We start from the raw sequence: 25,392 nt of genomic DNA on the forward strand, positions 1-25,392 counted from the left end.
CAAGTTTTACTTCTACAGCTAGTAATCAAACCTTAGAAATAAAAATAAAATTCCAAATGCTGAAGGCAAACCCAAATAAATAGATGGGTTTTTTTTTTCAAGTTTTCAAGATTTGGCAATATAAAAGGAATTATTTTTGTTCTCAGATAGTGATACTGATTTTAATTTTTGTTGACAGTTTATAAATAGTGTAAAATTCAAATCAATTTAAAAGAAACTTTAGCAGTAGTTTCTGGTATTACACCTGCCCCTGAGTTCCCCTACCAGTTTTTGTGGTTTACAATTACATTTGCCTTGTGTGTGGCTTTTTAAAATGTTTTTATGTCCTCATCTCACTTCGCTCTCTACTGCTGTGTGAAAGATCCACTCAGAGAGTACTGACTAAAGAATATACACACTTCTACCCAAAAACATAAATTGAACTTGAAAAAAGGTCTGTCTAGTTGCTTAGAATTGTTGTTTGTTTTAAAATTCATACATGTATGATTTATCTAGTTGAACATTCCCCTTTAAAACTGAATATAACAGAAGGGTATTATGTGAGGATGAGGAAAGGGAAGAAATGTAAAAGGGATTGTTGGGTGTCCACTGTATCTCCTAATTTAGGTTTTTAGAAAAATGTTTTTACAAAATTTAAAAGATCACTAGAGACTTTCGCAAAAGTTTTAAAAATTGTAATAAAAATAGTTTGATTACACAAATATTACCTTGTTATAACACAATCATTGCAAAACTTGAAAATGAAACTGAATAGAAACAATGATAGAAATGATAGAATAGAAACAAGTATGAAATTGGCTAGTTTCTTTTCATTGTCAAAAGTCAGAATAATAACAGAAAATAAGTTTTTTGGGGTGCTTTCAGTTTCACTATTACAATGCATAATGTAGGAAAGGAATTCACCTCATAAACATGCCTATTACAGTTTGAACTGTTTTGTATGTAACAACTTTTATATAGCTGTTGTGCATGAAGTTTTTAAAATTAAACATTTCAGGAAGTCTGTTTCTTTATCTGGTGCATTTCAGTGGACTTATTTCATGCATGCCTTTATGACCTATTCGGTGAACCTATATCCCTGTGTTAACGTCTTCATCTAAACGGATGTCTTATTTCATTAAACTCACACTTTGAAGAGTAAATAGAGATGCAGTTTTGGCCGCTTTTTCATTCATTGTAATTTAGTTTGTTTTGAAATCTAGTCCCCCCTCTTTTTTTTTTTTTTTTAAACGGAGGAGGGGGGAGTGAGAGGAAATTCCATGCCCTTAGTTATACAGTCAACATTGATGGGATCAGCAACTAAATTGTCTGAAAACAAGCTTCTCATGCCAGCAGCAACCCTAAAAGGACCTCAAGGAGAGAGAATGTATTTTGAGTTACTAGTAGCCGAATTAGAAGGGCAGAGAACACACTACTGCTGAGGAGCATTTGGGTTTGGCAGGCATCAGAGCTGGCAGTGAGATACCTAACTCTTGTCATTTTATAGAGCCACTTCTCAATTAAATGTATTTTCAATTAATTTGTCATATTTCATGTTGTGCCATACCATAAACCTGCACCAACCAAAAAGGATCACATTCACAATCACCATCACATATGTATTAGATTGAAGGTTTTCTCCTTTTAGTCCCCTTTATGAAATCAGTGCAAGAAATATATAGGTTATTGGTTTTTATTGAACAAATATTTAGAGAGATTTTTCAAAGACATGCCATGTAGTAAAGTGGAAGTTAATGGGAATTAATGACTTTGTGCCTTTGAAAATCTTTAATATAACAAAAACCTTCCGTGTATAACTGTGATATCTAGAAAAATTTAAGTTGGAATCTTCTTTCATTTGATAGCAGCAGTTATTCCAAATTTTATCATGTTCCTTACAAAAGTGCATTCTTAAATGTTGATGTTTTATAGATATTTTTTTTTAGTTGAATAAAGCACAAACCTCCGAAAGCTAGCAAAATTGGTTACTCTTTAAATAAAAGTAAATTCAGTTATACCCATTTTCTGTACTCTCCACATAAACTAGAAGTACATATAAAAGTGTCATAGTTAACATAGCAAGCTTCTGATGCCTTCCTAGTTTTTCAGGACTCCAGGCAGCAAATTTATCTCAAACTCTGTGTGTGTTTTGTCCTTGTCATGTGATGCTAGATACTTTAAGCATTGCTTACTGCAGTTTATGCAGCAGGTATACCAGGTTTAAGATATCTATAGCCATAGGAATTTAATCATTGCAGAGAGTCAAAGGTTTAACAGGATGAAATTATCCAGACTCTTGCGCAGGAAAAGTATATTATGAAGGTAGCACCGGAGTCATGTAGGACTTTTGATTTGAATGTGAAGTGTGATATGTCCCTGCATTTTTTTCAGTGTCTTCCATTAAAGAAACTCATCACACTCTACAAACTCCCGTTAGTTTGGCTTTAGCTCTCCCTGAGAGTTAAGAATTATCTGCAATTTGAGAGAGCTGAAGAAGTGAAAGAGAGAATATGATTTCACCAAGGTCACAGAGGAAATCTATCCTATTACGGGGTGGAGGCCACCTTGGTCCCAAACAGTGAAGTTTGCCAAATCAAGGGAGATCAAAGTTCTCCTCTGGCCCTGCTTCCTGCTGCTGGCCCCACTGCCCCCATTCCTGCCAGGGCAGTGCTCCTCACCACTGGGGGCACCACTACAGCTGCTCTCCTGGCCTCCAGCCCTACTGCTTCTGGCGGGGCTGGAGTTCCACTTCTCACAGTGCTAGCTCAGGCAGGGCTGTGCTCCCTGCCCTTGTTGGTTGGAGCTGTGCTTGTATGTGCCAGCCCACTGCTTTCAGCTTGAGCGGGGCTGCGTTTCATACTGTGCCAGCCTCACTAGGCTGGTGCACTCTCGGGCACCGGTCCTACTGCCTTTGTCCTATGTAGAGGTGTGCTCCCTGCCACCAGCCCCAGCAGGGGCTGTGTTCCCCACCATGCCGGCCTTGCTGCCACTGAGGCTTCACTCCCCACTGCTACTGAGGCTGCACTCCCTACTGTCAGCCAAGTTCCTGAACCTGGCCAGCTGGGGCTCTCTGGTCCAGCAATATCCATGGTACTGTTGCTGGACGAGAGTCTCAGATTTTAGAGGTTTAACCTGTAGTGGGAATGGAACCTAGACCTTGGATCATCTTTGCTGCACTTCTTCCAATTTGTGTAGTGAATGAGACAAGATGAGTTTCATTCACCCACCACGCTGTGCGCTGATGGCCTGATTACAATGGGATTTGGATAAGGCTCTGAATTAGGATCACGTCCTATGGGAAAAAATATTGATTATGTAATTAAATACTGCCAACGCTCAATCGGACAGAATTAAGGTTTGTCTTCAACAGCATAGATGAGTATTGATAAATTATTTCCATTAATTCCCTTTATAGAGATTTATAGTGGATAACTTTAGACTTTTTCCTGTTTTCAGTTTGCACTGGATTTAGACTAAATATGATTCATTGGTGTTCAGAAAATATGAGAATTGGTATGGTATGATGAGATTATTTTTTGTTGTTATAGCGCAATTCTATATAATATGTCCTGCAACTAGAAATACAACTAAATAATTTCAGATTTTTCTACTTGCTTTTGTTTTTTGCATTTTTTAAGAGATAACATGCCATTGTGGCATCACAGTTATGACACTATATGGCAGGGCTACTCAACTTTGGAAGCTCTGGGGGCCACAACGATACTCATAGTACATGCCAAGGGCCACAACTTAAGTGTGGTTGCATATACATGTAAATATATATGCAAATAGCTTAGTTCACACTGATGGGCATGAATACAAAGGTTAAGGCAAGACTACACAACACACAGGCCCCAATTAAATCAGTTCTGATTATATTAATAAATGCAATATTTACCCAATTTGCACCCATATGACAGCACTTTTAATGAGCAATGACAATCCAGGAATTTAACTATACTAAAACACATATCAACAGAAAACCATTATATTGACTACTTTTTTATTTTGGCTCCCATTTGCAGGCTGCGTGTTGAGCCATGCGTAAACCCAAACTGCACCGTGGGCTGCAAACATACACCCACTGGCCACGTGTTGAGTAGCCCTGGTGTAAGTTATCACTTCTGTGAATTTGAACAACCTCTGGAAGTGTTAGTGTAAGAAATTCTCAAAATCAGAATTTAGAGTGTTTGAGATTTTTGTAATAAGTGTCATAAAACTAAACATGTATTTATTAGGAAATTAGTAACAGATGAGTTATCTTGCCTATTCCATATTAAAATCTGTTTAAAAGTCAATTTACAATAGCCATGAAAAATTGTACTCACGAATAAAGTGAAGGGGAGTAAAAATTATTAGGTTTGTTATTGAAAATCATTATAGTAAAGGGGATGAAAATAAGTACATTTTTGTGCTGAGAACTGAGTTAATTATGATGACTTTTTAAAGCATACTGCAATCTTCATTGTTTACAGTGGCTCTCGTTGTTTTGTAACAATCTTAATGTGTTTTCCATCTAATTTTTGATTGGTGAATAAAAATATTAAAGTAACTTCCTTTTTTGCCTTATCTGTGGTATCTTATGTATGTGGATGTGGATAAACTAATGTTCTAAATTATTCTCCCAACAGCAAATTCTGCAAGAGTTGCTCATACTGTATGTTTTAAAACTGTTCCTTTTGCCTACAGAATGTATATGCCACCATTTTTCTTGCAGTGGTAATCTAGAAGACCACTTGATTCAGAAACTTCAGTGATTCAGAAAGCAGAATGCAGCCTTCACTTTACTTAGTGACGTGTTTCATAGAGAAAATATACTTGTTCCAAAAACTGCTTGGTGTTTCCAGTTCATTGTGTTGCTGTCTGAGCGCTTGTTTACATTTGAAAATTAATTTGGATTAAGGAGAGTCCACCTCTGGAATTATTCCTGAATAGGTATTCAGGAATAATTGCACATATTGACAGTCCCAAAGACTGCTTCTCTCTTTTATGTACCCTCCAACTGATTGAGATCTGTTAATATCCTTTTACAACCCTAGTTTCTGCAGGTGGACCAATTTTTGTGAATGGTCACAAATCTGGATTTGGAATTCACTTGCTCTGTTTAGCTGGAATTTGTTGACCTTCAAGGTTTTGTCAGTGGGGGACTGCTTTAGTGGGATACCTTGTTTTGTGATTTGGGGAATGTGATATTGCACTCGGCCCAGGGTCCCTTCTTGAGACCTCCGGATTCTACCATACCAGGGAGAAGCAGAACAGAAGTCCTCCAAATGACCTAGAATGTTTGGAGGGAAGCAGCCAAACGGCGCTGCAGGGCCCGTGTCAGTCAGTTGCTGTCTAGAGCTGGAGGAGTGAGAACTGTGTTCCTGGCTGGCTAACTGAAGGAGCAGCAGAATCATGGACAGATTGGTTGCTGGCAGGGACTGAGGGAGCAAGAGGGAGCTCCTGGCTTCTAGGACTGAATAAGGACTGGGTCCAATGAAGGCTGCAGGAAGACAGTATTTACAGGGAAGAAGTCCTAGAGATACGCCCCATGCTAGGCTTGGGGACTATTTAAAGACAGAGGGTTACCGAGATACTAACAGAGAGATCCTGGGATAGACCTCTGTTCGTCTGTATGCCCTAAAAGGGGTCTGTTCTGTTTGACATATAGACTGAGAGAGAAACTCGGCTGGAGGGCTGAGTTGTTGAAAACCCTCCTGAGAAACCACAGACAGGGTTCACCACAAATTGAGAGACTGCAGGATATGCACTCAATCAGAAGGCATGCAAGTGAGGTGGGTGCCACCCCACTGCAGGGAGACTTTGGGAGATTGGTTATATAACTGATGTATGTGTTACTGAAGGCTGGGATCATCACATTTTATAAATCTGGGACAATAAGTTCATGCTATGAATATGTAAATTTTTTGATAAAATGAGACTAAATTTAAAATGTAATTTTAGTTGTATATCTGGTGTAGATTGATTTTTAAGATGGATTTTTAAACTGCTCTACATTATTGTTTTTCTAAATATAAAAGTAATCATTTAAAATCATTTCTTATAGGTATGTTCACATATGATGAGTCTACAAAACTGTTTTGGTTTAACCCATCCTCTTTTGAAACTGAGGGTCAGTTTACGCTGATTGGCATAGTACTGGGTCTGGCTATTTACAATAACTGTATACTGGATGTACATTTTCCCATGGTTGTCTACAGGAAGCTGATGGGCAAAAAAGGAACTTTCCGTGATCTGGCAGATTCTCACCCTGTAAGTTCATTATGTTTCTAGAATTTATTGCTACAGATTACAGGAAATATATGTTAATTTAATTTAATTTTTCAACACAAACTGACTCTCAGAATAAGAGAAATAACCACAGAATGTGCCCACGAATGAGGTATGTGTCAAAAAGTAGATGATGGTATCAAGCACATATAATTTGGAAGAGTATGCATTTTCAAGCAATAGGATAGCTAATAGCTAATAGGTCTGGAGATCAAGCATTGCTGACTCTGCCTCACTGTATGAATATGGGCAAATCACTTAACATGAGCAACAGCAAACCAGTCTTTAAAATGAGAAATATTGGTAAATAATCTTTTGTAAATCATTTGTTAGAAATCCCTATGAAAGTGCAAAGCTGTAGTGACAGTGGTGGTTTTTTGTTTATTTTTTTAAGTATAAGGCAGTTGTGGCAGGTTGTGATAATTCACAAACTCTGGAAGCAGTTATCGGTTTTCTCACATGATCTTTGTAGTCTCACCATCTTAAAAACAGTAGAGATAAAGGAGAGAGGGAGGCTGATGGCTGTATAATAGCAATAAACCACAGTAAGTATGTGGTGTTAGATGGTTAAGCACATCTCACATATTGGGACTCAGCTGTCCTGGCTCGCACCTTTGGCAGCTCTTACTACATTTAAAAAGCAGAGCTGCAGCGAATCCCCTTATCGACTAATAGAGTAGTTGATGGACATTCCATCAACTACTCAATTAGCTTCCTAACCACTATTTAACATCCCTAATAGTATCATGAGCTTTCGTGGAAAAAACCCACTTCTTCAGATGAGATGATCTTGAGACACATATGGGGAAAGTTCACTGTACTTTCTCTAACCTTCAGTTTGTATCTTTGAGCAATTCATACCTGTCACCTCATGGCAGTCCTTGAACTCTTGCTGCATATTCCCTGCTGCTGCGGGCAGGTATTCCTAGGCAACGACTCAGAGGTGTAGGGCTTGTTACTGCTTGAGCACCCGGACTCAATGCTCCCCAAAACCTTTCAAATAACTTAAATTATTTTTTTTTAATTCCACTTATGCAAGGCAATTACTGACCCTAACTTGTACTTATTTTCAACTTGAGGATTAAGTATTTAGTAATGCTTTAACTTCCTCTTCTTTGTGTTATGTACGCAAACATTTTTCCCTGGTATTTTTAGTAATTAAGTTGGGATTTGATACAAAGTTGTGACTTCCCCTAAAAGGGTATAGCTGACCATCCAAGCATGTTTTTGACAATCCGTATCTAAAGCCCTACTTTGATTATCGTTGGCAGTATATAGTTGAACTTGTATTTTACAACTGTCATCAAATGTTTTTATTTTATTAGGTTCTTTATCAGAGTTTGAGAGACTTGTTACAGTATGAAGGAAGTGTGGAAGATGATATGATGATAACTTTCCAAATATCTCATACGGATCTATTCGGCAATCCAATGATGCATGATTTAAAGGAAAATGGTGATAAAATCCCTATTACAAATGAAAACAGAAAGGTAACTCACAGGGCACTCTTGTCAGTGGAATGATCTTTGTCATTATGTGTAGCTCAGAATTTCAGTCGTTCTTTAGGCAAGTTACAGAAACATTAATTTCATCTAGAGATAAATAGTTAAATTTAAAATTCTAATAGTCCAGTGTAAGAAGCAGAAGAAAATACTTTTGTAAAATTCTCTAGCATGTATGATTTTGAAAATATCAGTTGAATATACAATTGCTGTACCACACATGTCTATATATAACAAGTCAAATATTTGAGACTCTTTAATGTCAAGCAGCTATCAACCTAGATATCTTTTCAGGATTAAGTTGTGCATATACAGATTGCTGCGTAATCAGGCTATAAAACTAATATATTGAAATATGCATACCAAATTTTACATTATATGTCTCCCCAAACAAGTTTTGGACTCCGTATCAGGATCATCTTATAAGAAAATGTGCCAGACCAAAAGACCATCTACTCTATCCTTTAGTTGCTGAATGGTCTTAGATTTCATAAAAATGTAGATTTCTTCTTCGAGTGATTGCTCATGTGCATTCCAGTATAGGGGTCTGCGCGCACAGTGTGCTCGCATCGTCAGAAGCTTTTCCCTCAGCAGTATCCTTAGGGCCAGCAGGGAGCCCCTTGGAGTGGCACCAGTATATCAGCACATATATACCCCGGCTTGACCCCTCACCCACTCAGTTCCTTCTTACTGCAGTGACGGTCATTGGAACAACCCTCAGCTTGCCCTCGAGTTGTTTTCCTTTGCTAATTCCTCTTCTTTGTTATCAACGTTCTTCAGTTAAGGACCCATAAATCTATCTGAAAAAACTTTCCTTTGTGTTTACTCTTTCGCCCTGCTGCACCGCACCGTGAGCCCGCAGCAGGGCATGCCTGTCCCGCAAGACTTCAAGCCCTGTAGGAGGTGCAGCAAGTCTATGCCGTGTAGTGACCCACACTCCTCGTGTCTGAAGTGCATGGGGGAATCACATATAACATCTGTGTGCAAGATTTGTAAAGTGTTCAAGCCCAAGATCAAACATGAGCGTGAATCACAGCTCAAGGTGCTTCTAATGGAGGTGGCACTCCGGCCGGCACCGGGTTTGGCACCAGGGCCCAGCACCGCACAGGGCCAGGCACTGCTCCCACTCGCCGGCACCGTCTAGGAAGAGGCAGCCTGCTAGGGGTCAGTCCCTGCTCAGGCACGCGCCCTCCATTTACTCTACAGTGGGGCATGTGGCGCCAGTCAGTCCACAACCTGGACTGACGGGCAACTACCCTTCTCGTCGACGGGACGCCAGCCCCCAAGACGACTTCCTCGGCCCGTCTACCCCGGAGGCTTTGGAGGCGGCGGGAGTACTCATCAAGTTGTCTCTCTCCCCTCCACCCACCTTGCCACCCTCTAGACGTCACGGGGATGCTTGGCACTGCTCTCCCTCCACGGCACCACAGGAGTCGGCGCACAAGGTGCGAAGACATTTGCCACATGCGGCACCGCACACAGAGGGGCACCAACACCGGATGCGACCCGCGTTACCTGCCAGATGCCTGTACCGACCCCTGGCACCACAGCCCCATCTCCACCCGGGGACCCTGCCACAGACATGCCCCCCGCCCCCTTCATCCTGGCACCGTGGCAAGCCTGAAGCCATGTCGCGGCATGCCACAGCACATTCGACATCTGCACCACCATAGTCTGCATTGGACTATTCTTCTGACTCTGAAGCGGAATCAGCATGGTCATCAAGGGCCTCCAGGTCCCACTCACAGCACCTGTCCCGGCACTGCTCTTCTCCACAGCGCTTCCAACAGCAGTGGGGCCGCTGATCCCGGTTCAGATGCTGCAACAGACTTGGCCTTCCCAACCACCTGGGCAGTGGCCTTTTTGGATTCCCTGGGCGTACCATCAGAGCCAGGGCTCCATTCCTCCCAGACCACCGGCCTCCTTAACTTCAGACCCGCAGGTCCCTCCATCGGCTATTCCTCTGGTCCGATCTCCCACCTCAACGCACTCATTGCCTCCGGGCCAGTCATCCCCGAGCCCAGCGGGGAGTATGGCCCCTTTAAGCCAACCTCCCCCTCCTCCCTCTGGGGCCACCTCAGAGGGCTCAGGAAGTATGGATGCCTCGGTGGGTGACATAGCAAAGGAGTCATCATCCTCTTCCCCGGACGAAGCGCTGGCCGACGACGACACCCTGCCTCCCCCTTCCAATATGCCATCGATGGATACAAGGGCCCATCAGGACCTGTTCCGCCACCTGGCTCAGAGTCTGGGGGTCCAGGTGGACAAGATCGCCAAGGACTCGGATCCAACCGTCAACATCTTGCACGCCGATACCCCATCCAGAGTGGCATTGCCTATCAACAAGATGGTCGCCAAGATTTCGGCAGCCCTGTGGCAGACCCCGGCCTCCATCCCACCCATGGATAAGTGTGCAGAGCAGAGGTATTTCGTCCCTCAGGAGGGTAACGAGCACTCTCATACTGGCTCTCTGGTCATACAGGCGGTAAACCAGAGAGGCAGGGGCAACCCGCAGTTACCCCAAAAAACAGAGAGGCCAAGAAGACAGACTTATTGGGCAGGAAGTTCTACGCCTCTGGGGGCATCCAATACCGTATTGCCAACCAGCAGGTCCTTCTGTCCAGATATGCCTACAACACCTGGGCGTCGATGGCCAAATTCACGGACTTACTTCCCCAGGACTCCCGGATAGAATATAAGGCCCTTCAAAAAGAGGGGAGGGCAATTCCTTGAGCAGCATTGCAAGCAGAGGTTGATGTGGCTGATGTGGCTTCCCGAGTCATGGCCACTGGGGTAGTCCTACCCCGCAGCTCATGGCTCCAGGGCTCAGAGGTGCTGCCAGAGGTCCAAAATACACTCCAGGACCTTCCTTTTGAAGGCACCTCTCTCTTCTCGGAGCACACTGACCAGCGGCTACATGGCCAGAAGGACACGAGAGCCACATTGAAGTCCTTAGGCCTACACACTCCTGCCACTCAGAGGCGTTCGTATGTTAACAGGCACGCTACTAGAATGCCCCCGCAGGGTCTATGCCCCGACATCACCCGACGTTGGGGCAGGGGTCATAACAACAGGAACAACCGACGCCACTCCCGTCCAGCCCAGGATTCCAACCAGGGGCCCTCCAGCAAACCCCCCGAACTCCGGCAGGGCCTCGTACCAGTCTCCCTATTCCCCTTCTTGGACTGCTTATCCCACTTTCTCCAAGCCTAGCAGTTAGTTACATCAGACTGATGGGTCCTGGAGATAGTGGAATCAGGCTATGCTATTCCCTTCCTCTCTCCCCCATCTTCCCAGCCCCCTACACTGTCCCTTTTCAGAGACCTCTCTCATGAGCTTCTGTTACAGGAGGAAGTAATTCACCTCCTCTCGTTAGGGGCAATGGAATGTGTTCCTCCCCCCCCCCCCCCCCAAGCTTCAGAACAGGGGCTTTTATTCCCACTACTTTCTGGTCCCAAAAGCAAAAGGCGGTCTCTGCCCTATCCTGGACTTCAGAGCCCTAAACCTTTTCATCATCAAGAAAAAAATTCAGAATGGTGACGCTGGCGTCCATTATTCCCTCCCTAGCACCCTGAGATTGGTACACTGCCCTCAATTTGAAGGATGCTTACTTTTACGTTTCTATCGCACCCTTCCACTGCAGGTTTCTACCTTTTGCCGTGGGTCACGACCACTACCAATTCACGGCCCTTCCTTTTGGCATTTCTGCAGCTCCCCGGGTCTTCACCAAATGCATGGTGGTAGTGGCCGCCCCGCTCAGAAAAAGGGGAGTCCAAGTTTTCCCTTATTTGGATGATTGGCTGCTTAGGGGGGAGTCCGATACCCAGGTGAGAGACTACATCATCGTAGTCCATGAGCTCTTTCAAGAACTCTGTCTCCTGAACCTGGACAAATCCACCTTAACTCCCACCCAGGCAATAGAATTCGTGGGTGCCACCCTGGATTCCTGGTCCCAGAAAGCCTCTCTACCCAGCTCCCATTTTCTCACGCTGCAGTCGGCGGTCAAGTCACTTCAGAGCTTTCCAGTGACCACCGCCCAGACTTGCACGCGCCTGTTGGGCCTAATTGCCGCCTGCACTTATGTAGTGCAACATGCCAGGCTGCGCATGCGCCCACTACAGACGTGGCTATCGCAGGTCCACAGGCCGACTCCACTCCTGGGACAGGGTGTTAACTGTCCCTGCGCATGTTCTCGCTCTAGAATGGTGAACTCATCAAGCGGAAGTCTGCTCAGGGTCCCGTTCTCCTTACCAGTCCCATTGATCCGGCTTGTAACAGATGCGTCGGACACTGGCTGGGGAGCCCACCTTGGAGAGCTGCACCCCCAAGGTATGTGGTCCCCCCACGAAATCTCCCTGCATATCAACGTCAGGGAACTCCGAGCTGTCCGACTGGCTTGTGCGATTTTCCTTCCCCAGTTGAGGGGTAGGTCGGTCCTCATCCTGTTGGACAACACTACAGCAGTAGCATATATAAACAAGCATGGTGGGGCCCGATTTTTCCCCCCCTCCCACCCTCCGCCTGTGCTCTGAAGCAGTCCTCCTATGGAAGCTCTGTATCAGGGCAGATATCCACCCAATGGCCTTGTACCTCCTGGGCTCACAGAACATCCTGGCGGACACACTGAGTAGGTCATTTGCGAGCCACGAATGGTCTCTGCACTGGGACATCACCCAAATTATTTTCCGTGCCTGGACCTGTTTGCCACAGGACGGAACACCAAGTGTCCCCGCTACTGCTTCCTCATGGGTCAGGGTCGGAGTTCCCTGGGGGATACTCTCCTGCTTTGCTGGCCTCAGGGCCTCCTATACGCTTTCCTGCCATTCCCACTAGTCCACAGGGTCCTGTTGAAAGTGCGGGAGTTTAGAGCATTATTAATCCTAATCGCCTCAGCGTGGCCCCAGCAACATTGGTTCTCGACGCTCCTCAGCTTTCCTCAGAGAAAGACCCATAGTCCTCCCATTAGTTCCGGACCTCATATCCTAGGACTTGGGCAGACTTCACCACCCAGACCTCCAGTCCCTCCATTTGACAGTATGGAAGCTCCATGGCTAACGGCTCAGGAGCTCCAGTGCTCTCAATGAGTCCAGGAAGTCCTTCTGGGTAGCAGGAAACCCTCCACTAGATCCATGTACCTCGCTAAGTGGAAGTGGTTCTGCTCTTGGGCATCCCAAAAGGGGGTACACCCAAGATGGACTCCAGTCCCCTTGGTCCGGAATTACCTGCTGGACCTCAGGTTCCAGCATCTCTCTCCCTCCTCCATTAAGGTCCATCTGGTGGCCATCTCAGCCTTCCACCCAGGGGAAGGGGCCAAAACGTTGTTTGCTAACCCAATGGTTAACAGGTTCTTAAAGGTATGGACAGGCTCTACCCGCATGTCCGACAACCCGTTCCCCAGTGGGACCTAAATTTGGTCCTCTCCAAGCTTATTGGGCCCCCTGTTTGAGCCACTGGCCACGTGCCTTACTCCTTAACCTATCATACAAGGTCTCCCTCCTAGAGGCAATCACATCTGCAAGGCGGGTATCTGAGCTTAGGGCACTGACAATAGATCCCCCTTACACTGTGTTTTTTAAGGACAAGGTTCGGCTCCGCCTCCATCCGGCTTTCCTGCAGAAGGTGGTCTCTTCATTCCACACTTCCCAGGATATTTTTCTGCCAGTGTTTTACCCGAAACCGCATGCATCTGGGAAAGAACAAGCCTTACACACATTAGATATATGTAGGGCGTTAGCCCTTTATTTAGATAAGACAAAACCATTCCGAAAATCACCGCAGCTTTTTGTAGCCATCGCAGAATGTATGCAAGGCCAACCCGTATCCACCCAGAGAATCGCCTCATGGATAACTGCCTGTATCAGGGAGTGCTACTCCCTAGTGGGCATATCTGCCCCTTCCCTTAGAGCACATTCCACAAGGGCGGTGGCGGCATCCACTGCCTTCGCAGCACAGGTCCCCATCCTGGACATCTGCAGGGCCGCCACATGGTCCTTGGTCCACACGTTCACCAATCACTACGCACTCCCCCATCAGGCCAGGGAGGATGCTGCCCTAGGAAGGGCGGTCCTTATCTCTCATATGTGGTTTCTTCCTCCGGCCCTCCGCCTAGTTAGGTTCTGCTTTGGAGTCACCTATATTGGAAAGCACATGAGCAATTACTCGAAGAAAAAAGTACAGTTACTTACCTCGTAACTGTGATTCTTCGAGACGTGTTGCTTATGTCCATTCCAAATCCCCACCCACCACCCTTTCCGGAAATATACCGGTAAGAAGGAACAGAATGGGTGAGGGGACCAGCAAGGGTATATATGCGCTGATATTCCAGCACCACTCCAGGGGGCTCGCTGCTGGCCCTAAGGATACTGCTGAGGGAAAAACTTCCAACTATGAGTGCATGCTGTGCGTACACACCTCTGTTGGAATGGACATGAGCAACACATCTCGAATTATCACAGTTACAAGGTAAGTAACTGTTCTTATTGACAAATTTACACAAAATGTGTGTGTGTGTGTGTGTGTGTGTGTGTATATATATATATATATATATATATATATATATATATATATATATATATATAATGTGAGTTTTTTCTTCTGAATCCTACCATTGTTTATGGTAGCTTAATATTTATTTACTGCCTGCTGTGTCTTCTTACAGTCCTTCAGATTGATGGATGTGTATGTAGTAGGAAGAGAAATTTTTTTCTTATTCATAAACTTGGTTTCTCAATGAAAATGTCCACCAATGGGGAAGAATCTACCTGAACTATTTTTGCGTGCATGAGAATAATTTCTGCTTAAAAATCTGAGTACATGTGAAGTTGACAGACTTGTCCAATCAGATCTTAGTTAGATCTCTGAGCTTGGTTGTAGGTGGGCTAAGTCCAGCAGTACACTTTGGCTTCTTTACATTTGTTTTCTCATTACTGGATACAATACCATGCAAGATTTGTTTTCCTTATTTAAAGCGTTAGACAAAAATGTCTTGTTGGATGTATCTTGTTTTTTGAAGGGAGTAGGGTTTGGCTTTTAACTATTAAATAATTTTTGGGATTATTGTTTTATAGGAGTTTGTTAATCTGTATGCAGACTACATTCTCAACAAATCAGTAGAAAAGCAGTTCAAAGCCTTTCGGAGAGGATTCCATATGGTGACCAATGAATCTCCACTGAAATATTTATTTAGACCAGAGGAAATTGAATTACTTATTTGTGGAAGTAGGGTAAGAAAGCTAGAATGTGCAACAAAACAAATTGCTGGTTTTCTTATCCCAAAGATACAATTATGGTGGTGATAAAATGTCTTACATTTACAGAATCTAGACTTTCAAGCACTAGAGGAAACTACAGAATATGATGGTGGCTATAGCAGAGACTCACTTATTATTAGGTAAGTTCTCTAACTTTTCAAGGAATAGGAAAGAAAACTATTTTACTAAATTTATGATAAGGCAGCATCTGGAGTGTTAGACTTTGTACTTCAAGAAAACTAACCTATCAGGAGCTATCTGTTGTTGTTAATATCAATAATAGTAATGAATTATCTGTAATTTCACTACAACAAGAGTATTTGAATAAAGTCAGCAAATGATAAGATGCTTAACATGCTGTTAATAAGATCTTTAAACAAATACAAAATTATCAAAACCTGTAGAAGAAGCTGATGGGTAAAAGTGATGGTTACTTTGCTTTTGCAATTTTTTTACTCTTTTGCTTTGTTGTGGAGAGATGGAAGGGACTCATTAGGTAATCCCCAGTTGGATAGGAGTGTTTCTTACACTGTGCTACTTTTTTATTTGTCTAGTTTAGTAAAAATGTGTCTCATAAATGTTTAGGGCCTTTTCATCTTGCAGACTTTCCAATTAATTCTTCTCTTAGGATGAGGGAATATGAGAGAGCTGTGCTGATGAAATTCCCCAGCAATTCATTAGCCAAGCCTTCAAGAGAGAAGTTTCTTAGTACACAGCTGGGGAAGCAGGTAGATTAGAATCCTTTGTGGTTGCTCTTAGGGGATCGATGCTACTGTATGCTCAGCCACATTCTTCTCACCCACAGAGCCCACGTTGCACAGAACAGTTCTGTGGGGTCAGAAGTGGAATAATGTTATAGAGGGTTTTCTGTCCTCCTCTGGGTGAGGTGGGCATAATTCTTATCTTTGGCTGTCTGACTTTATCTTCTAATCCTTCTCCAGCCTTCCTACATCATTCTGGTATTGAGTTCCCAGATCTGAATAAAATATTGTGTGTGTAGGCTCTCTCATAAGTATAGAATATATTCAGATGATCTTCAGGACCATGAAATAAGAGATGGTGATGTTTTTGCTCAGTGATGAATTAGTCTAATAGGGTGGAAGTGTCATAAATTGTTATGATAGGCCTTTAGTGGGTACATTCATGATATCATGTAATCCAAGTAAAAGGCCTTGAAACCATGCCATTTGTCAAGAATGAGGAAGTGCAAAATATTGTGTTTACCATAGTTATGATCAGGGCTTGCCAAGCGGCGGTGAGCCCCACTCGCCAGCCACATGGTTCTGCGAGCTGCACATGCACAGATCGCGCAGAGCATGCGCAGATCGCATGGTGCCGGCTGTGCCGTTTTGTAATCTACTTGCCACAGACGAGTAGATTACATAATTTGTTGAGCCCTGGTTATGATCATGAGAAAATGTAGTGGCTCAAAAACCTTCTGCATTGATTGTTTTACATATAATCATACTGACACTTTTCTGATAAATTACTGGTTTTGTTCCTCTAATATTGCAGGAGTCATCTTTTCTGATTTTTATTTTAAGCTCAGTTTTTATCTTAAAACATAGTTGTTAAATTGACCATGACTTCAACTGCTTTAATCTAGCTAATATTGATGTGGTCACTGCATCATGTTTTGTTAGTCTTTAAGGTGCAACTAGACTATTTGTTGTTTAAGTTTTTCCTGTTACAGACTAACTTCCCTTTGAAGCTTTTTAATATTGATGTGTTTGGTATTATGATAGAAGGAAGAGAGAAACAGAATTATCAGAGAATAGACAATGAATGGCAATAAGGATAGTTGAAAAATATAGAAAATAAAAACTATAGAAAACACATGGCAGCCTCTGCACCTATTTGCTAATTTTAAAATAGTCTGAAACACTTCTGAAAAGTTAACAATTTAACCTTCAAAGATTTTGAAATGCTTCATCTGTATTTTCAAAACTACAGCGGTTAGCAAATGTTTGAATGTAATTTTGTTCTGTATGCTCAGTTTGTACACTGATGTGCTAGAGGATTAAATGTGGTGCCATATTTGATGATCATCTCAATTAACAGCTGCAAATTGCATAATTCTGACAATTGTGAAAGTTGCATACAGAGGGAGTAGTCTTGTTTGTATCAAATACTCCTAATTTTTCTCTTGCTTTCTTAACTTTTTGTTTTTAATTTCCCCTCTATAGGGAATTCTGGGAAATAGTCCATTCGTTTACAGATGAGCAGAAAAGACTATTTTTGCAGTTCACAACAGGCACAGACAGAGCACCTGTAGGAGGACTTGGAAAATTAAAGATGATTATAGCCAAAAATGGCCCAGACACTGAAAGGTAAAATATTGACCTTCTGTTGGGGGGTTGCGGGGGAGGAGGAATATTTTGACTTCCTAAAAATTAAGACAAATTCTGCAAAGTGAAAATACCAGACCTCAAATCTTTAGGTTAAAGCTAAGTATCTCTTATATCAGTGTTTTAATAACCTTGCGGTCACTGCATTATAAAGTATCAATTTAAAATCAAAACGGAAGTATTGTTCTTTCATATGTAAGCAGATGAAATAGCATGGTATTTTTCAAAGATGATGCTTATATGCATGTGTTGCACATTCCAGTGACTGAATTGTTCCTTTTCTTTTTTTCCTCAGATTACCTACATCTCACACATGCTTTAATGTCCTTTTGCTTCCGGAATACTCAAGCAAAGAAAAGCTTAAAGAGAGATTGTTGAAGGCCATCACATATGCCAAAGGATTTGGCATGCTGTAATAAATAAATAAATAAATATAACAAAAGGGATTAAAATTGGTGGTGATGATGTCCCTGTCCAAAAAAGGCCATAAGATAGTGAGCTACAGTAGTCACCTGTGTTTGTGCCTCCCTTCTTTACTGGGGACACTGGGCTGGAACAGCAGATTTCAGCTGCTTATATGAACAAATTCTTTATTTTTTCTTTTAGCGTGAAAGTATTACATATTCTTTCACTTGTATGTACAGAGAGGTTTTCCTGAATATTTATTTTAAGGGTTAAATCACTTTTGCTTGTGTTTATTACTGCTTGAAGTTGAGCCTTTTTGAGTATTTACAAGAAAACAAACTGTACTCTCCCAAGGAAAATATTGCCATCATTTGTAGACCATGTAACCTTCAAGTATGTGCTATATTTTTGTCCCTGTATCTAATCAAATCAGGAACTGTACTTTTTTGAAGAGTTTGCTTTTGAAACTTGAAGTCTTGGAAAACAGTGTGATGCAATTACTGCTGTTCTAGCCCCCAAAGAGTTTCTGTTCAAAATCTTAATCAATAAAGATGGAAGGGAGAACTTGGAATGTTAAACTACAGCCTTGAGAACTTTACTTTAGTCACAGCACAACAATTAAAACTCATTTCACTATGTGTTGTCTTCACATGTCTTGTAATATATTGTGTTTTAATTAGCAAAACTTATTTCTTAGACTATGAAACGGTAGGAGTTTTAGTTACATTGTTTTAAAAAAAAAAGTTTACTGGGGAAAGTGCATTTTCAGCCAAACAACTTTAGAGTAGAGAGTGAAGTGTGTTGAAAAAAGGATAGGAAGTTTCTGTACTATAAACAAAAAGCATGTGGAAGTGCACTTAAAATGAAGTTTTATTAATTGCCTATTACGTTGACATTTTAAATAGACAATCCAAAGTCTTCCCTACATGTTATGTCATCATCCTTATTTAATGAACTGTTGTTCCTTTATCAAGGCACATGATCAGTGTTGCAACAGAATCAAAAGGGATGGCTACTGTACCTTATATGTTTCATCTGACAGTAGACAAAATTGAAACGGACTAAAACTAACTTTTAAGGTCTACTTTAAATTGTTTATTTCCCACTACAAATATACCATTAGAAAGGAAATACTAAGATTTTTCATCTGCTACATAAAATATACAGTAGATTTTTAATTTAAATCTACAAATCATATCAACAGTAAATCCTTTACCCTTTGTAGTCTGTATGTGTAATGTTAACTTCTCCTGTTGCAATATAAAATAAAGGGATTATGCATTTTTAATGAAAAGGACACAATTGGCATATCTCGTTTGTCTGCAAGCAACAGCAAATGTGCAGAGCTGAGCTTGTGCCTTGACAATTGTTATGACTACTACAGATCAAATCCATTTGATGATTTGTGTGAAATTGGCATTAAAAGGCATAGTTTTGAAATCATTGGAGGGAGAAAAGATGTCTTTCAGGATTATTTTAATAAATTCTTTCTAGTAATAGAAACACAACTGTTATGTAACTATAATGCTGAATAAAACAGTGACATTTTTCACCATGGTTCAGTAAAAAGAAGATAGTGATTTCCTTACTTTTATAAATTAACAAGGGACATCATTAAACTATTTATTTTGAAACCCTATTTAAAGTATGCTATATGCTGAGGATTATACAAATGTAAAGCTCTCCAGCAATGACATAACGCAGTGTTGTCAATCCTGAGTATTCTAAAATCATGAGCCAGGCCCCAAACCAGGAAAATTGTCTTAAAAATGAGCTTATTTTAAAAACGGATTATTTTTATCTGGTTTTTTGAGCCTTGGGGCTGCACTACAATATGTTTTAATGATTTTTCTCCACTGCTATGTATTTTGTTTAAATGAAAGCTGAAATTCTTACCTCATCACATTTGCAGGCGCCCGGGCTTTATAAATTCAATTCAAACATTGCAAATCTCTCACTAGAACACTGCCTTACTGTATCATTTGGGCTCTTTGCCCTCTTCCTGTGCTGTAGATGGGGAGAATAGATGATATTCCTGATTGCCTTGAGGTAGTTCATAAGTATGAAAAGTTCTCGGTACCACATGTTTATCCTCGAGGTGTTCAAACTATATCCCTTTAATGTGATTTGCGTAGGAAAAGCTCTGAATGATATTTATGTCCAGTTGTCTCTGGATAAAATTTCTGGTGACGGTTATCTTATATAGCTCCAAAAACATGCGAGGCATTTCAGTCAGGTAAAAAGTCTGACTGCAGGTTCTTGCTCTGCATCTTGCTCTGCATCAATTACATTCTAAATAGATGAGAGCTTTATACTTTTTTCTGTAGTATACATTCTTTTAATGTTACTTTATAATTGTACTAGCTTTCAAAAGCATGAATTGCTTTTGAGGGGGCATTACCAGACACATAGGATCTTTCTAGAATTGCCAGTCCTCTCGTTTAAAGATACTGAATCATAGACTTGAGTTTTATCTCCTTAGCACAGCGCTGGTGGAATTCTCTAGATGGCAAGGGAGGGTTTTTTGCTTGTTTTTTACCCTTGAGGGAGATAGAAGTAGCAGTAGTAAACCAGAACCCTCTCTGATAGAGATGTCCACCATAAATTCTGCCCAAAAGTGTTCAGTCAATTTCGTTTTCTGACCCTGTTAAGAATTTCCCTCAAAGGACTGACTTTTCTTTCTTTGGCTTTTCAAGATTCCAATAACATTGAATATCCTTCACATTAATTATACTAGAGTGGCCTGGGAGTTAAGTAAAGTCCTACAACATTTATATTGGGAACTTGGTACACTTGTACAGTACTTCAAGACCTGTTCCTAAACATTTTGGTGCACATCTTTTTTTTTCTTTCCCAGAGATGGTGAGGAGGGCATTTTGGAATCTCCTCTCTTCTCCCCCCCCACCTCCAACACCTTGGTGTTTTTACTAGATTCACAGAGCTCTAGCACTACCTTTGTCCTCAGTGCACACAGATACCATCATATCTTAGGCACCTGAATGCCCTACAGTCAGACACCTACCCTGATTCACTGTCCTGTTTTGATGGCACAGAGGGAAGAAAAAACATTGCTCATATGCTTCAAATGCTTGCCAAGAGGGCTCACCTCAACAGTTGGGAACAAGAAGCTTGAAGTCCGTGATACTGACTTCTACCTTATCATATGCAGAAGGCAGGCAACAAGGTTAACTGCTCCCTGAGGTATCACTGACTTAAAGCAGCCTATATTGAAGTTTCCTGACTTTGCTTCAAAGCAGTTAATACAGAGGAGGAGAGATGACATTAGTTCCTAGTGTCACTCTTCCTGACATGTAGTCATTCCTATCCTCTGCAAGGAAGCCATGAACCTTTAGGCTACGTCTACATTGTACTCTTGTGCAAGAACATAAGCAAATGAGCTCCATTTTTGCACAAGGGGCTGTTGCACAAGAAGGAGCAATGTTGGGGCTTTTGCTCCTTCTTCCGCAAAAGCCCCTTGTGCAAAAAAGGTGGCTCCTTAAATATGCAAATGAGGCACGGTGATATTTATCGCTGTGCCTCATTTTCATATGTTCTTGAGCAAGAGAGCACAATGTAGACGTAGGCTTAGTGTCAAATTAGAAACACTCCTCTTGCATGAGGTCAGCTGGGCTCTTATCTCAGTGCTGCAAGTTTACACATTGAGTCAACACTTCAACACAAGAAAAGCTTAAGCTTCATCACTGGTGTTTATAGTACTCAGGCTCCAGTGTTGGTACTTTCTAATCTAGAGTATTTTGGGATTTCACAGCTTAGCCAACCTGCCATTACCAGTGCTCTGCTGACTGCCAGCAGCACTCTGGGACCTTTTGAAAAGATATGGGCAGCTGGTTTCCTCACACCCCGCTCCTAGCACTCTGTAGGGTGGTCAGGAAGGGTGCAAGATCATGTTTTCAAAAGATTGCCCTATGCACAAAAATGCTCCTGTGTTTTTTGGTAACATGAGATGCTGCAGGAAATTCACTTCCTTCTGGTACAGAAAGTCATCAAGACAAAGTCTTATGCTAGAAATGAATTATGAAATAAAAGCTCAGGGTCGTTACCCTGAGCCATTATGCTTTAGGATGGAGGCCATGTGTATCCCTATTGGACACCTGCATGCACATGTAGGTACTCCCCAAATGCTTCAAAAGATTTGAAGTCCTAGTTTCATATGTTACCATTGGGGATACTATTAGTGACTCATGTTTTTACAAAATGGCTGGAGGGCGGTTAGTTGTGTCCTATTTCACAGCCTAGCAGCACATGTGTTCCCCTCCTTGTGCTGATTGCTCCACTCGGAAATTTATCAAAAGATCAATCCTTGTCATGGGGTGTTGAAGCAGGAATATGGACGTCACAAAGGTTTATGGTAAATTACCCAGAGGCCTGTTACTTACCTAGAAGACAATTGGAGTACATACTGGGTAAAAATTTCAGAAGTACCTAAGGCTTGGTCTACAATGCCAACTCATGACTATATAGCTGTGTCACTCAGGGTGTAGAAAATCTATACCCTGAACATAACTTAGTTTATACTGTCATAACACACCAAGACTTCCCCTGTCGACACAGCTTACTGCTCCTTTGGAGAGGGGGAGTATATATGCAAACTGGAGAAACTTTCCTGTCACTAAGTAGTGTCTTCTCTAAGGCCAGGCCTATACTAAAGTGGAAGGTCAACTTAAGATATGCAATTCCCACTACGTTAATTAAGTAGTGGGGGTCAACATACCTTAAATCACCATCCACACAGCAGGAGATCAATGGGAGAAATGGGGTAAACAGTGAGGTGGCAAAATTTGCAGATGATACCAAACTGCTCAAGATAGTTAAGACAGAAGCAGACTGAAGAGCTTCAAAAAGATCTCACCAAATTAAGTGACTGGGCAACAAAATGGCAAATGAAATTTAATGCTGACAAATGCAAAGTAATGCACCTTGGAAAAAATAATCCCAACTATATATACGATATGATGAGGACTAATTTGGCTACAACTTCTTGAGAGAGATCTCTGAGTCATTGTGGATAGTTCTCTGAAAACATCCACTCAGTGTGCAGCGGCAGTCAAAAATGCACATAGAATGTTAGGAGTCATTAAAAAGGGGATAGAGAATAAGACAGAAAATATATTATTGCCTCTATAAAACCATGGTACACTCACATCTTGAATAGTGCTTGCAGATGTGGTCACCTCATCTCAAAAACGATATATTGGCATTGAAAAAGGTTCAGAAAAGAGAAACAAAAATGATTAGGGGTTTGGAACAGGTCCCATATGAAAAGAGATTAAAAAGACTTGGACATTTCAGTTTAGAAAAGAGGATACTATGGGGGGATATGATAGAGGTCTATAAAATCATCACTGGTGTGGAAAAAGTGAATAAGGAAAAGATTTATTTATTCCCACAATACAAGAACTAGAGGTCACCAAATGAAATTAATAGGCAGCAGGTTTAAAGCAAACAAAAGGAAGTTTTTCTTCACTTGGCGCACAGTCAACCTGTGGAACTCCTTGCTAGAGGATGTGGTGAAGGCTAGAACTTTAACAGGGTTCAAAAAAGAGCTACATAGATTCATGGAGGTTAGGTCCATCAATGGCTATTAGCCAGGATGTGTAGGAATGGTGTCCCTAGCCTCTATTTCTCTGGAGGTGGGTTACAGGGGAGGGATTATGTGAGGATTACCTGTTGTGATCCCTCCCTCTGGGGCATTTGGTATTGGCCACTGTTGGCAGACAGAATACTGGGCTAGACGGACCTTTGATCTGACCCAGCATGGCGGTTCTTATGAGAGAAAACTCCCGTCGGCTTCCCTTCCTTGTGGGGAGCAGGAGTACTGGTGCCAAGATGTGCATCCTCTGAGTTCAAATTAGCAGGTCTTCACTAGACCTGCTAAATCAAACCCTGGAAGATCGACCACGGCAGCATCTATCTTCTGCGTAGACATGACGCAGTGCAAGGGAACTAGTGTTAATATAGGCAAGCCCCCAAATTTCTGAAAATTTGCCATGTTAAACATTAACTCAGACTTCTTTGCCTTGGATGGAATCAACAACATCACTATTCCCTTAGAGGTAAACCATGTGCCCCCAGGATATCTTCTTGTACTATGAATATTTTGGCTCACAGCCTCAACTGTGTTTGGGATAGCTATGGGCTCTCTTCATGTGAAACAATCTCACTGGACTTCATGGCAACAAATATCCTTGACTGCCACATCATATCTGGGCATCAGCTGAGCTCTGGACTTTTCCACCCTGTTGGCATTCCACTGACAATCGCCAGTCTAAACAGTATCATAGACCAGAGACCCACCTAGCATTCAGTGGAGAGACCACCTCAGTATTTAAAGTTCCGTGGGATGGGCTCGTCAACAGCAGGATCTGTTTTCTGCAAATAAGGATGGCTCTGTATGTTCTAATAACCTTAGAGACCAGGTATCCCAGAAAAGGGGGCCTCATTGGAATGGTATAATGAGGCACAAGTTACACTTCTGTTGGCAGGAAGTCTAATGGATGAGGAGGATGACTTCTGTCTCAAGATATCTCTATATGCCACATACCTAGCATGGAAGAAGAATGTTGCGGCAGGCAGGCAGTTTCTGATAGAAATCTTCTCCCCAGGGGACCTAGATCAGGAAGCAACAAACAAGCTCTTTCTCCAGTGGAGAGATATATTGATCCATGGAGACTTCTCCCTCCATTTGTTATTAAAAGGTCTTGAAAGTTCTTTTTAAATCGTCAATTTTTTTCCAGTTAGTTCATTTACCAGGCGTTGCTGTTACTTGAAGAACCACATGAGAAGATCTGGAGGTTCTATCTGTGGGTATGTTAAACTACGGGGTGACGGTTGAAAGAGAATATGCAAATTCCCAAAGAATTTGCATATCTTCTTCCAATTGCTTTTTCAAAAGCAGGTCTTTCAAAAGTGAAAGTAGTCTGGACGCAGGGGGGGTTTTGGGAAGAAACCCTTTTTTGAAAAACAGCGTAAACCTTTTTTCTTAGGAAGAGTGTTTTTTTTCAAAAAAGGGGTTTTTTTCCACACACAAAAAAAACCCACACCCAGACTACTTTCACTTTCAAAAGACCCTCTTTCAAAAAAGCGACTGGAAGAATATATGCAAATTCTGCAGGAAATGTATATGCAAAACGTTTTTCAGGGAAAAAAACGTAATTTAGACATACCCTGTGTGATTTATAAATTCTGTTCTGAGTAGTTAAGCCATAGAATATCTCTACTTCTGAGGGAAAGCCCTGGTGGGTAAGCCTGAAAGGACGCTGTAAATAAATTGGGGACAGCAGCTGATGATTAAGGGCTATCAGCTCCTGAGTAGAGTCTGTCTTACAGAAAACAGGAGTAACTGAATCCTAAGGGAACCCAGCTCTTCCTGCCTTCCCTCTGCAGGAGTCTGATGATAGGAAGAAGACTGGAATAATCCTTAAGAGAGACAGAAGAGACAAAGCAGGAGTGTGAAAAGGAAACACAGGAGGAGGAGAACACAAGTGTGGGAGGACCTGAGGAGGAGATGGATACCCAAAGCCACAGTAGGCATGCTGAGGAGAGAAAGCTCCATGTTTCAAAACACAAACCATGCACTGGAGACAGTCCAGGAGACTGACCACAGCCCAAAGAATG

At 42.0% G+C, this 25,392-nt stretch overlaps 1 protein-coding gene across 6 annotated transcripts in view; it reads left to right on the plus strand.

Annotated features, from left to right (window-relative positions):
* The window catches only part of UBE3A (ubiquitin protein ligase E3A), an 89,595-nt gene extending 70,280 nt beyond the window's left edge, over positions 1–19,315 (plus strand). For all 6 annotated transcript variants that reach the window (XM_075916491.1, XM_075916509.1, XM_075916485.1 and 3 more), the window contains 6 exons: positions 6,029–6,234; positions 7,578–7,742; positions 14,822–14,977; positions 15,071–15,144; positions 17,191–17,334; positions 17,648–19,315. In XM_075916491.1, coding sequence (XP_075772606.1) covers positions 6,029–6,234; positions 7,578–7,742; positions 14,822–14,977; positions 15,071–15,144; positions 17,191–17,334; positions 17,648–17,768 — 866 coding nt within the window. In that variant the 3' untranslated portion in view covers positions 17,769–19,315. The remainder of the gene's footprint in view (positions 1–6,028; positions 6,235–7,577; positions 7,743–14,821; positions 14,978–15,070; positions 15,145–17,190; positions 17,335–17,647) is intronic.
* Positions 19,316–25,392: the final 6,077 nt, after the last annotated feature.

This window comes from Pelodiscus sinensis, chromosome 1, assembly GCF_049634645.1.
Source record: "Pelodiscus sinensis isolate JC-2024 chromosome 1, ASM4963464v1, whole genome shotgun sequence".
NCBI lineage: Eukaryota > Metazoa > Chordata > Testudines > Trionychidae > Pelodiscus > Pelodiscus sinensis.